At 40.9% G+C, this 13,787-nt stretch overlaps 1 protein-coding gene across 1 annotated transcript; it reads left to right on the plus strand.

The window, feature by feature from the left end:
- Window positions 1-11,609: 11,609 nt before the first annotated feature.
- slc35g2b (solute carrier family 35 member G2b) lies at window positions 11,610-12,860 on the plus strand (the record flags this gene model as incomplete). Its single annotated transcript, XM_080515174.1, has 1 exon — window positions 11,610-12,860. One exon carries the CDS (start codon window positions 11,610-11,612, stop codon window positions 12,858-12,860), a length of 1,251 nt encoding a protein of 416 aa, XP_080371300.1.
- Between the last annotated feature and the right edge of the window lie 927 nt (window positions 12,861-13,787).

Raw genomic sequence — 13,787 nt, forward strand, 5'->3', positions numbered from 1 at the left:
AAGTTGTTTTTTTAATCAACCTAACATTTACCCAATATGATTTATGTCCCTGTTTTTACACTCATTCATTGACCCGTGAAAATGCATCAGTACACACGGTGTAGATAATGTGACTTGTTTCAGTTTGAGGTATTGATGCCATTCATGACTGTGTTTTATTACTCTACTTCAGGCTGTCACTGATGTGATGGACATTATACTTTCTTCCCATTTTTGATCGAAGCCGTCACTGTTTATACTGCACGTCATCTTACGCGCTCTTCCTCCTCTTCTTGTTCTCGTTATCTGATTCATGTCAACCTTTTCTCCACAGGTAGAAAATTAACTCAGCTCTGGCTTTTACATCATGGCAACTGTGTTTGCAGAGATAAATGTAATGGGGTGACCTGTCGACTTGAATCAATATTCTGTGGTGTCGAGCTACAAACACAGTTTGACGGAAATGTTCCTGTGAGCCAAAGTTGAAATGAATTGCCCCTGGACACAGTCTCATACTGCAATGAGACTTTTTCAATGGGTGTTTTGAGGAGGTACAGTGAAAGCCTAATGAGAAATTCAAGAAATCTCACTGAATCTAAGGGCTGATTTGGGAGTCGGTTAAATTGCCTGTGAAATGAGAAACAGAGCTCTCTCTTATTGGCACAGTTAAGAGATATGTGTTTTTTATTCTGTCTAATTATCAGCCAAGCTCATGAAAACAATAAAGCAGCAGTGTATTATCTTGCTTTCAGTATTTGTTGCCTCTGCCACCGTGTCTCCTGAATGCAGCCTGAAGCATAGTCTTTTTCACCAAGACAAAAACAAAGAACATATATTGTTTGTTTTGGAAGAAAGCTCAATAACTTGACCGAAACAAAGCGGATTGCATTGCAGTATATGCTGTTATGTCCATTTTCTTTTTTTTTTAACTAGGCCATAGAACACACTGTAACAGATTATTTATAGAGTGTGTGCATGAAAGCGACTGCAGTGCCCATGTTTGTGGTAACGAAGAATTGTGTCATCTGTTGAAGGAACATGGTCCAATCGTGTATCTGTTGGCTGTGACATGGCTTTATGGACGTCAGTCTCAGTCGGTGGAGGGGTCAGTGTGCAACTTTGGCCCAGATTGAAATGGCTCGGCAGCTGCTTTATTGATCGCCGAGAAATGTATGCTCCCCAGGAGGATGAAGCATACTGACAGTGGCGATCTCCTCGGTTACAGTCCAGTGATTTACGTTCATACTTACAGGGCAGTGCCGTCCAATCATGGTCCTGGAGGACTGATACTTTTCCATCTCATTTTATATGTTCCAACATAAACGTAATCTAATGAAGCAGTCAAAATGCTTCAATGAAACCCCGATAAGAAGCTGCTTATGAGAATCAGTTGTTTGAGACAGACACAGGAGACATATCGAGCAGCAGTCTTCCAGGGATATGGTTGGATTGATTTTTGGTAAGCATGGTTGGGAAATCTAACAGTCAGTCTGAACAACACAGCGCCAAAGGAAATATGGACTGTGGTCATGAGACTTTAAATCTCGTCTTTGTTAGTTGTGTTGTTTTTATTGGGAATCAATGCATATATTGCATTATATGTGTTCACTGTTAAGCCTTGTACATATCTGAATAAAAGTGGCTTCTATTCTATTCTAATGTATTCTAATAGTGAAGGAAATGTAATAGAATAAATGTAACAATGACAATGTAACAATAAATAAAGAGCTATACAATAGACTATGATATACGAGACAATAAATAATGATTTATCAGTTTTCAATGATGCATGTTTGGCCCTTGCTCCAGAATTACGTGCATCTTAACTTGGCTTTGGAAAAGACAGTTGTGGTGAAAGTGTAACCTTAAGGACAGGTGTACATTGGTTATGAGTAAAACCATTTAAATATAATACATTATCAAGACACATTAAGTAAATATTGTAGTGGTCCCTTATCTCTGATCGTTTCTCATGTGACATCTCTCAATAGGACCAGCGAATTATCTTTATGTGTAACTGGAAGGTTGGAAAGTTAAACACACCCCAGGGAGAAAGTCTGATGTTTGGTCGAGTTAAGGAAACAGATTTGTTGCCACTTGACAGGACATTTAAAAATTTAAAACTGTACTCCTTAGTGTAAACCCTGTAAGTAACTCAATAAAATTAATTGTAGAATGAAATAATATTGTTCTAATATTGATTATTCCTCTCTGTTATTGTCTTTTAAACACTCAGATGTCACTTTGCAAGCTTCTCGCTGCATGAATTCTTCTTAAGAGAATCAGAACATTGAAACGTCGACTCCAAAAATAAAGCCGTTGCTAAGAATCACAGTCTCTTCATGACAAAAAGCTCCATTAACTTAGCCTGGCTGTCTGTCTGCATAACTCAATTTAATTTAAAGGGTAACATAGAGTATTTTTTATTTTTATGGAGAGGCAATGTCAGTGACAGTGCTCAAAATGATGAATGGAGGGTTAGGTTTCTCTCTATAACCCGACCCAATAAATCACCACGATCCCCCTCACACACATCACTCCATCTCTGACCAACATTGCTCCGATGTTGATGATGATTAATTCCCTGACAAATAATTGATGGTGCTCCAATGATTATCTAGTCAGATGACGTGTATCACGATGCATCACAGTGATATGCCAGTTTGGAAAAAGATGAATTCAGATGTTGTGAGGTAATTCATCTCTCCTTCCCTCTCTGTACTGTGTGTAGAGTATTGGACATGATGAATGAATCCAATACTGGACAGCTATTTTGTTGAGCGTAGCAAACTAGTGACTAAACTAACGACTTGGAAAGACCTCTTTATTCTCAGGTGCTGCAGTGAATTTGATTCCCATTTACTGTTGTTTGAAATTGATTTCATTCAAGCCCTGGGCGACGGTGGTGTATGCCTCGGTGGCTTTTCTGACACGGTTGAGCTGTAAAACATTGATCTAGTTTCACTGTTTTGTATATGCCCTGTGGTAGAGTAATACAGTTATGAAGCCAGTAGGTTACAACCATCATCAGATTATTCTCTGAAACGGGAGTTGAAGCAAATCTTTTTCCCAAAATAGAAGGTCTTGCTGAAAGTATTTTCCGCCATATTTCTCTCGGCAGGGCATTTGTAGTGAAAGTAGCATCCCTCAGGTGTCTGTGACCTTTGCAAAACGCCTCAAGACATCTCAACTATAAATGTATAATAATCTCCGGCGATGTCCCAAATGTCAGGCCTGCGTGAAAACAGTTTATCATGATGGTGGAGGGCTTGTTACAGGACGGTCTCGGCCACTCTGTATTGTGTCATGATCTTTCTTTAACACAGTCGGGCTGAAAAAAAATCACTGATCCTGTCAGTGTGTGTGTGTGTGTGTGTGTGTGAGTGTGTGTGTGTGTGTGTGTGTGTGTGTGTGTTCCTGTCAAATGTATCTCAGCTGCATCAATTTCACAGTTTGTCCCCCCCCCCCTGTCTGGAAACCTGATAAATGTGTGATGTTTAAAATTAGAAAAGCAGCACGGCAGAAACTGATGAAAGCTTAATGCAATTCAACGCTTTAGTGTCTAATTGGGCAACAGAATTTATTTCCATAACTGGTTAATTTTCACGTCTATAAAACAGTCTACAATGTGAAAATATTTCTGAGTGTGTGTTTTATTTAAGACAGTGAATGATAAAAACCTTCATTTCACTGGGCTGTAACAAAAGAATGGCAGTTTGTGGGGGAATTTCCAAACTTTTCTCATAAAGTATAAAAGATAAGAAACCGAACTTCAGCATCCAGATTGGGATTCTAATCTGGATATTTCTGCGTTTATTTTATGAGCTCTGTTTATAACTGCTGAACTTGAGGGAAACCCTGCGTTTGTGTGATTGACAATTCTTAATTGTGCCCCGTGGACAGTGGTGAGAGAAGCAAGCTTGTGTTCAAAGATTTGCAGGTTGCCGAGGGGCAACTGTGGTTCTCTGAGAGAGGGTTTTTATCCTCAACAGCTCCCTGGGTGCTAATCTGCAGCAGCCCACTGCTCCCAGTGTAGATAAGATTAACTATGGATGGATGGATGGATGGGTTAAAAGTGGATCAATACATTAAACAGGTTCTTTTTATGTTGTGGGGCTGTTGCATGACTTCCCTGCTACTGGTGTTAAACACGTGTGACTTTCCGACAGTTTCAGCCCAACATAAACAAAGTAAGCCCAAATGAAAAGTTGATGGAAATTGGCATCATTTCTCACATTTTGCTGTTTTTATCTTGTCCCGGGTGTTTGCAACCCAGTGATATAGGAACGTCACATATTCCTCACATCCTTAGATTTGTAGTTTTAATACTGATAACCATTTAAATCCAACTCCTGACATCATGAGCAACACCATCTGATGTAGATACATTTAGTTTGAACTGCAGGTGTAACTAATTTACACCGTCACACCACACTATTTTAAGCATTCATCAAGATGAAACACGTTGGTCCGTGTTGGTATTGTGCTGGGTGTTTTTTGTTTTGTTTTGTTTTTTTTCAGTAACTACAGCCTGTAGTGCTCTCTCTCTCTCACACAGTGTGATCTGTGCTGTCACAGTTTGCCTCGTTCTGCAGCTCATAATGTTACTGAAGCCTCCTTTGTGTTTTTCATATCTGTATGATGGATTCATGCAGGCTTTTAAGGCTGCTGTGCTGGGGTGACAGTAAACACAACAAAGCAGCCTCTTGGGCTTCTCTGCAGTTTTCATCTCTTGCTTCAAACTTGGCTGGAAAACATAGAGAAATGACATTTATAGCAGCAGGATCCATTCATACAATTACAGCATTGTTAATCTAACAGACTAAACTAAACATTAATTGCTAAACTGAGATCAGAAGAGAAGTAATTCTTTATCACACAGAGAAAAGGGCATCCTCACAGGGCTTGTCTGAGGCGTCACATGCATTATGGATCAGCATACGTTGACTTGTACACACAATGGCTGGTTTGTCAGACCTTAATAGCCGATCTCTAAAAGGGATAAGGTTTAGGCTAATCAGCTATGGTCATGTTTTAATCACAGGCTCTGACATGAGCTAATCCTCCTGGGACAAATAAGCATGTTAGTGTTCCAGATGGTTTCTCCAATCATAATAAGATCACAAACAGGAAGTGATCTCTTGTCTCTAATGTTGTACTCTGCATAAATACATGATTTGTAAGATGATTTTAAATTCTGTCCCATTGAAGAAATATTATTTTCTACAATTTATATGAAGTTACAATAGAACAGTATTTCCACACAGAACGTCGTTGTTATTTGCTTATATGCATGACTTGACTTATACGATGTCTATTTAAGATGAAAGGTAAACAAGCCTCACCCATTCAAACGTCCCCATGTGATATTTATCAAGCTGTAGAGTTGAGTTCGTCAAGCTTACTCACAAGAGCAAACAGCACAGCTGTCATTCCTGGCCTTTCTCTTTGGCCTCAAATTCTCACTGAGCCCGACGTCTCAGCAGACTCCTTTCACCTTCAATCTCAGCTGATAGGTGGTGACTGCAATGTGCTGCACCTTCTCACGTCAATGTAATATCTTTAGGTTATATTCACATGTCAAACTACAGTATGTCTACAGGTTTGTTTTATTCAGGCTAAATCAGCCTGTTGATCTGTACATTTTTCTCTTATATGCAAATTTAAGTCAATGAGTAGCCCAGTATTGCAGCTGCACACCTGGGTGCCTTCAACATTGCAGAAATCTCAAGTTTAGGAATTAATGTAACATGAATGCAATAGAAAAAATATTTAAAATTGTGAAACTAAGCTACAAGTCAACATCCACAAGGGCAACGGGTATGACAGTCACAGCCTATATGTAAACACTCAACCACTTGACTCCCGCTCTTCTGATGAAATCGGGATGATCGCAGTAATGCAGAAGTTCTTCAAAAAGTCCCCACAGCTCCATTTTGCCTGAAGTTTGAAAAGATTCTGGTGAAACCAAAGGACGTTTCACTCCAACCAGTACAAAGAAGAAAACCTCCCAGCTGCTGGAGTTCCAGGATCCAATTATATCCAACCATGGCTGCGACGAGAAGCTGATAATATCGCAGTAAATGGGGGGAAAAAAAGTATTTGATCTTGTCATCTGTTACAGAGGGTACAAGTTAGAGCAGGGGTGTGGAAATGACATGAGAAGAGTCAGACATTTTTTTTTTCCTCAGAAATGAACCTGCTATGGTTGTCTCATTAGCATGGCGTGGTTGTATGTGTGTGTGTGTGTTCGATAAATAACACCCTTATCTGAGCAGCCATGAGTGTTCCTGTTTGAAACTGCCTCAGAATCAGAACTTTTACTGTCATTGTACTGAAAGAACAGCAGAATTTTGTGCAATCCCATTCAGAAAGTGATGAAGATTAGAATAAATAGTACATAAAAACAAAATGCATGGGGGGAAAAAAACATTGTATATGTATATGATTGTATGTTGTTGAATTTTGTTTGTTTGTTTGTTTCATTTTGGGGGAGCAGGGTGGACAGAAACAACAAATCCAGCGAGGATGCCTTGTTGGCTGATGCATAACTAAAAAGGCTGGATTTAGAACAAACTGCTGAGTCGGCCCATTTATGATTCATGAAAGTACCAGGCTCTATTTGATTTTTGGATTCAACAAATAGACAGCAAACAAAAGTGCCGCAAGATTGCTGGCAGGGGCGAGCTATTCTCAGAGAAATGTCTACAGGTGCCATCACACTGGATACCGTTTGGCTGGGCGCTTGACAGCTGGCTGAAGATTTATAGTGTCTTACACAAGGTAAACCTCAAGATTTCCCAGAGTAATTTCCAATCTGTAAAGACAAGACAAGGAAATATACTTTTCCTTTTAAATAATTTAGTGAAAAAAAATGTTCAGGTGAACATAGTAAAATAACTAACACGGTGTGGTACTTGGCTTCTCCCACCGCAACATGCGGACAGAGCAAGAGCCACATCCATTCTTCTACCACCCACACACTAATGATGTATTTAAACCACCAACCTCCATTTATTCTCTTTATGCGCTTCATGACAGAGACAAAGCTGCCCTTGCCTTCCACATCTCCAAATCCTTGAAGTGCCGTGTAAGCCTGTCCATCAATGAACAGGACAGATGGGACGGTGGTTTGTCGTCCTCTGCTCTCCAGCCAATAAAACAGCAATCTAACTGCCTAATCAATGACAGATGCCTCGGTCCCCAGATGGAGGACGGATGAGCGACAGATCCTTTGTGTTTTTAAATGCTCCAGACCGGAGAAGAGTGAAAAACCACAGGCGATCTATACAAGTCACACCTCAAGGCTCTTGTATTTTCTCCAATATGCTCAACAAAATCCAGCAGGGGCAATACAGAGCATAATTATCAATAGAAAGCACCCCACTGAAATAAAAATGGTAAAAAAAAGTAAGAGACATAAAAAGATGGTTACGGGGCCAGCTGAGGAATTACAGCTTGGGGTCTTCTGAGTCAGTGACTTTAACATTTTCAGGCACCACTGAAATATGCGACAGCAAGAAAACAGCCGGGGGGAGGCCGAAATAAAACTGCTGAAAGTGGCAATGGAGCTTATGTCTGGAAAAAAAAGAAAATAAAAACATCTCTGTGTTTGTGAAATCAGCATGTTGCCCTTCCTACAAACTGTTTTTAATTGTACATGATCAGAAACAAATGCCGTCTCACTGCCATTTTGACTAATACCCATCCATCCATGCATCCACCATCCAATGTGGATGATGCTAATTTGCTTATGTCTGTAAAATGTCATGTATTCATATTATTCTCACTAATTAGCCACCCATAGTGCAAGTTTTCAGTATTGTTCCCACTTCCAAAGTATAAAAGGGTCAGCTATATATTCTGTTTTTGTCAAACCTGATTGACTTTCAAAGAGTGATTCGTCTCTGTTATGTGAGGGTTTTCAGTTCCCACTCGTGCGGATTTTCTAATAATCTGTTTCATTTTCATTACCCTCTGGTGTTGTTAGAAAGATGCGGAATGTCCACTGTTATGACATCGAAACAAAAATTGCGAAACACCGGTTCTTTCCCGGCAGATGCTGTGGCATGATGGTTGGTAATCACAACTCGAATTCATAGATGGTTCTTCTCACTTGTCCACAATGTCATCGAAAGATTTTGATATTAGAGATATTTGTTGGTGAACAATCTGCTGGGACTGGCCGCTGTACACTTTGTGCCGTCGGGATTATGGAAACTTAACATGTTGCCGTCTCCCTGGAGATACTTAATAGAGCCGGATCATTCTCCCGTTAAGTAAGATAATAAAAATCTATTGCAATTCACCATCTCTATCGCCTCCTTGACAGCCTGGCTCATAAAATCTCCTCCATGAATTTCTTATGGAGGGAATGTGCCCCCTGGTTGGTTAAATGAGAAGACATGGCACTATTGACTCCCAATGTTTAATGTGGTTCAACGAGCTGTGAAGCAGTTCAGGGTTTGGTGGGATTTTTTTTTTCTCACTCAGTTTCCGCACTGAATATTTCACCATGTACTATAGCAGCTCAAACGTTCACAGCTTCAGACACTCTGATATCAGTCCTGCAAAAATCTGATAATGCCACTCTTGTGTCTGGCTAAGCTTCTCATAAAGACTTGTGCAATTACTAATACCCTATTGATAATGAGATTTTACCTGCATTGTTTTCTGGTGCGAGGATGTGTTTAACCTACAGGCTAGCTAATGGCTTTAAATGTTGAAGCGATGTTTGAGAGTGGCGTTAATGAAGTTTCAGAGCAGGAATGATCAGCTACCAAAAAGTGGCGTGCCTTTATTAAACCTTAGTTTAAAATGGCAATATACAAAGCCAGTGGGGTGGCTTTTATTACCAAACATTTTCTAACCCAGAGAGAATCATATTTGTATTTGATAGCATCCTTTCCACTAAATTATTTATTTATGTACTATATGTCATAAACATTGTGGTCACTGTTGGATGATACCACAGCGCACAAACTCTTTCTATGGACAATCTGGACCAGGCCAGTAATGCTGAAACACGGTTCTCTATCTCATTGAAATAATATTCACTGTAAGTTGGCAGTAATTCCTTATTTTCTGTGTTGACAAGCTGTGTGCTGACTGTAATATTATATTTCTAGGCCTACCTATTAATTTGTTCATGAGGTAATACAAATTCACTTCTGCTTCCCTAATAGTCCAATTCTATCCTTTCCCCTACTGTTTTCCTTCTTCGCAGAGACTACAAATCGCCGAATATATAAATGGTGACATTGAGTTAATTGTCACAACATCTCATATCAGCTTCCATGGAGCTCTGGCCCAATTAAATCACTGTCATGTTATGGAGGCAGTGGCAGCTAGTGGCATTGTGATCTATATTACCAGCTGAGGTTCCTGTTGCATTGCCTGAGGAGTAAACGCAACAATCTAATTTCAGCGCCTTTAAATTCATCCATCCTTAAGCGACTGTAGATTTCCCTGCCTGCTTTTCATTAAGCTGCATTCAAGCATACGTCATCTCTGTGTTGTCCTGTGGGCTTGCTTCACTGTGGTTGATGCATTTGGATATCTTGTACAAAACAAGGAATTACTTCCAGTGGATTGTTGTCATGGAAGAGTGAAGGGGTAACTCGTGACAAGAGTAAGGGGTAAATCGAGCATACTGTATGAACAACTGATTTCCCCCAAGAGCCTTCTTCAAGCAAATGAAAGGGACCCAGATGATCGTGGGACATCTACTCACTTTAAATAGACATATAAGAAATGCATACAAACTCAAATGCTAAAGAATTGCGGTGTTATATAAGGTGCTGGTAAACTAAACTAGAAGTTAAAATAAAATGTCTTTGTGTCTGTGTGATTACATCAAGATAGGATTAAATCATATGAACAAGATGATGAAGACGACCACGATGACGATGATGATGAGAAGGGATCGACGCACATCCTTCTTCCTCTCTGAAGGGAGGCGACCATGAGCACAGTGTAGGTGGGAAGAAGTCCCTGGGGTGGAGGATGAGGAGGTCAAACCGCTGGCTGTGACTGTTGCCTCTCTCAACGGCTTTCCCCCTCTTCAGCTTCATCCTCTTCATCCTCCTCTTCGTCATCCTTATCATCCGCCTCAGCAGCAGCAGCAGCAGCAGCATCAGGAGCAGAGGCAGAGTCCATCGACTGTGTGTGTGTGTGTGTGGAGCGCAAACAAGCAGCGCGCATCTTCAAGAGGTGCTCCACTTCAGGGGGAAGAAGATGGGGGAATGGCAGTTGCAGAGCACATGTGAGGATCAAGAAATCCGACAAAATCTCCTTTTATGACACAAACCCAGGTCCATGCACCAGTAGGAACTATTTTAAGAACAAAAGGTAAGACGATTTATTTTTTTTTTTTTTTTAAATCGAGGACATGCATGCCATATTAGGTCTTTAAACCAATTCCACCCTCATTTATTGCAACCGCATCTTTTCTCTTGACAAAAGCTTGAAATTTGAATATTTAGTTACTTCAAAATGAACAATCTGTTCATTTGAATTTGCATGCACTTTTGCAATTGCTCGTATTGATCTTTTTGGCTGTTTTTTGCAAGTATAATATGCAATATTAATTGTTTGTGTTCGGTTTGATCTGTCCCACTAATAACACGTAGCCAGCACGTTTTCCCATATATTCATCACCCTGTGCATGGGCATACATACACTGGCGTTAATTATCAGTAATGAAGTTATATGAATGTGTATTCGAAAACGAGGAGCGACCGTAGAGGAGAGCAAGCAAATGAGAGTGTCAACCTGCCCCCTTGTGGTTTTATATAGTAGTATTTTGAGGTACTGTCGAATTTAATTCTCAACAAATCACCTGTCGTATGTATATAAAAAAACCAACAAAAAAACCCCAACAAAAAAAACCAGTAATAACTACAATAGTGTTTGTCTCCAAAGTCTGGAAAGTCTTCAAATGTTTCAAACTGTAAATCACAATTCAGTAACACACCTCATTGAACTAAAGTGTGTTGCTGCTTAAATAAAGACATACATCTCTCCTGACTGAGGAAAAAAAAAACCTTTACAACACCTCATCACCATCACACGGTCCTTTATACAGGGTTTGCTTTTTTTATGGTGTGTGACTCCATTCATCTTTTAAGTGGCCCACATTCATGTATCATCCCCTCCGTGGATTCCTGTTATGTAATTTCATCCCCATCAGACTGCATCAGCCTCAGAATGTTTGCTGCTCGGCTTATATGAGCTCACACGAGATATATATAGACGTAACATAACACGAGTGTAAGGCCAGGCAGGATATAAAGGTAGGAGGGACGGGGTGAAAAGAGTGTGCTTTTCTGTGTGTGTGTGTGTGTGTGTGTGTGTGTGTGTGTGTGTGTGTGTGTGTGTGTGTGTGTGTGTGTGTGTGTGTGTGTGTGTGTGTGTGTGTGTGTGTGTGTGTGTGTGTGTGAGAGAGAGAAGGAAAAGATACTGAAAAGCACATTATGAATTATGCAAGCATCCCCAATGAAAACAGCAGCAGGGAAACGCAGAAACAATATTTGACTGTAATTTTAACATGAACAAACATCAAAACTGATGTGGTCTCTTTTTCCTTCCTTCTGCAGATTGCCCCATTTGATGCAAAAAAACAAACAAACATGGATGCATCTTCAGCCTCCCTCCAGTATGGATCAAAAAAGCGGGTTAAGATTCACCCAAACGCAGTAACCGTAAAATATGCCACTCATTTCCCCCAGCCTGGCGATGAAGGGTATGACGATGCACCTTCTTTCGAGGACTTTGGCGCGTTTGCAGAAGCAAACGTGGGAAAGAGACTGGTGTCCGACAGCAAAGGGGGCAGGACTTTCTTTGGGACCATGGAAACACAGCCGAAGCAGCCAAGTGTGCAAAGAGACAAGGGGGTCGGGGGCCAGCTGGCTAGCTTTGGTGAGGCGAATGTGTTGGCCTCCAGGGTGACCTGGATGGCCTTGTTCGGAGCAGCAGTGGCTCATGGCTGTGTGGCACTTATTACCCGTTTAGCAGCCGACCGCTCTAAAGTTCCCTCTCTCGAGCTGCTCTTTATCCGCTCGGTGATCCAAGTGCTGTCCATCCTGGTGGTCTTCTATTACCAGGAGGCCCCGTTTGGTCCGAAGGGCTATCGACTTCGTCTCTTCTTCTATGGTGTCTGCAACGTAATCTCGATCACTTGCGCCTACACATCCTTTGCCATCGTACCGCCCAGCAATGGCACCATCATGTGGCGTGCCTCCACCACAGTCTTCAGTGCGATACTGGCCTTCCTGCTGCTGGATGAGAGGCTGGGCTACACTGACGTGGTGACAGTAGTGGGAAGCGTGTTCGGTCTGTGCCTGGTCATGGTGCCAAATGTAGCAGACGAGGAAAAGTCCAGGCTGGGCTTTTGGAAAGAGGCCTTTGGCTACACAATGACAGTGATGGCCGGCTTGACAGCCGCCCTCTCCATGATCGTCTACAGAGCCATTAAGGAACGTGTCAGTATGTGGACCGCACTGTTTACCTTCGGCTGGACGGGAACGGTGTGGGGTGCTTCCACCATGTTTATCATGCAGGAGCCTATCATTCCTCTGGACGGGGAGACCTGGGGTTATTTAATCGGGATCTGTATCTGCTCCACCGTGGCATTCCTCGGAGTCTACTATGCCCTAAATAGGTTCCATCCAGCGTTAGTTAGCACCGTGCAGCACCTCGAGATCGTGGTCGCCATGCTTCTCCAGCTCATTGTTCTAAGGATGATTCCATCTGTTTATGATGTCATTGGAGGCCTGGTCATCATGGTCAGTGTGTTTACTCTGACGGGAGTCAAGCTGTACAGAGTGAGTAGGGCCATTCGGCAGGATTATCAAGAGATCCTAGACTCGCCCATTAAATGAACTGAGATATGTCAAGTCTGTTTGTTTACATTATTGCTTGGTTGTGCAATTTAAAGAATGTCTGGATATTCATCAGATAATTTTGTATTGTTGTGTTGTCAAAAGAGTGCCAGTTGTGTAATTACTGTCTTAATATTTGTGTGTGAAATAAACAAAACAAAAAAAAGCATCATAGTGATCATCCCCCAAAATAGCACTGCATTCATATCAGATTGTGTGGCAGAGCAAAATGTCAGCAAGACATTAAAAAAAAAAAAAAAAAAGATTGATTGAATTTGTGTGATCCCACATTTAAAGTCAATACTGACCATACTGAATGTGGTCTTGTGAGTGACATTTCAAATGGAAACATCAGCAAGGTGTGTGTGCGTCCCTCTGTTGTAACACTGTGTGAGTCTGCTCAGAGGTATTGTTCATACAACATACAAGGAGTGAAAGAATAAAATAAATACCACCCACAACACATACAATAACTGGCATTGATTTTCTTAGCCTTAATCTGGTGTTGCCAAGAACGTGTCCATTTTTAAAACAGTATGGAAAGTCAGTGATGATATATTGGCCTTCATGTGTTGGTACACAGGCTCTGTTGTGTTTGGTGTGTGAGATTGTTCTTATTAAAGTTGAATCAAATGTTCCAGGTAGACTCCAGGTTTATGTGAGGTGAAATGTTATTCTCTACGACCAACATTTGTTATTTTATACTTATACCAGCGGTTGTCAAAGTGTGGGGCAGGTGGCACGTACCTTTACCCAGCATTATTATTATTTTCTTTTTTGAGAAGAAATCATGACAGGCAGAGTGCAAGTGAGTAAAATGAAGGTGAAACTATTAATCATTGGATTGAAAGACATTAAAAAAACAACGTATTGTGATTGTTATGGGAATTAAATAAAGTGAAAGAATGAGCTCAAATTTACATTTAA

This window comes from Blennius ocellaris (assembly GCF_963422515.1).
Source record: "Blennius ocellaris genome assembly, chromosome: 19".
NCBI lineage: Eukaryota > Metazoa > Chordata > Actinopteri > Blenniiformes > Blenniidae > Blennius > Blennius ocellaris.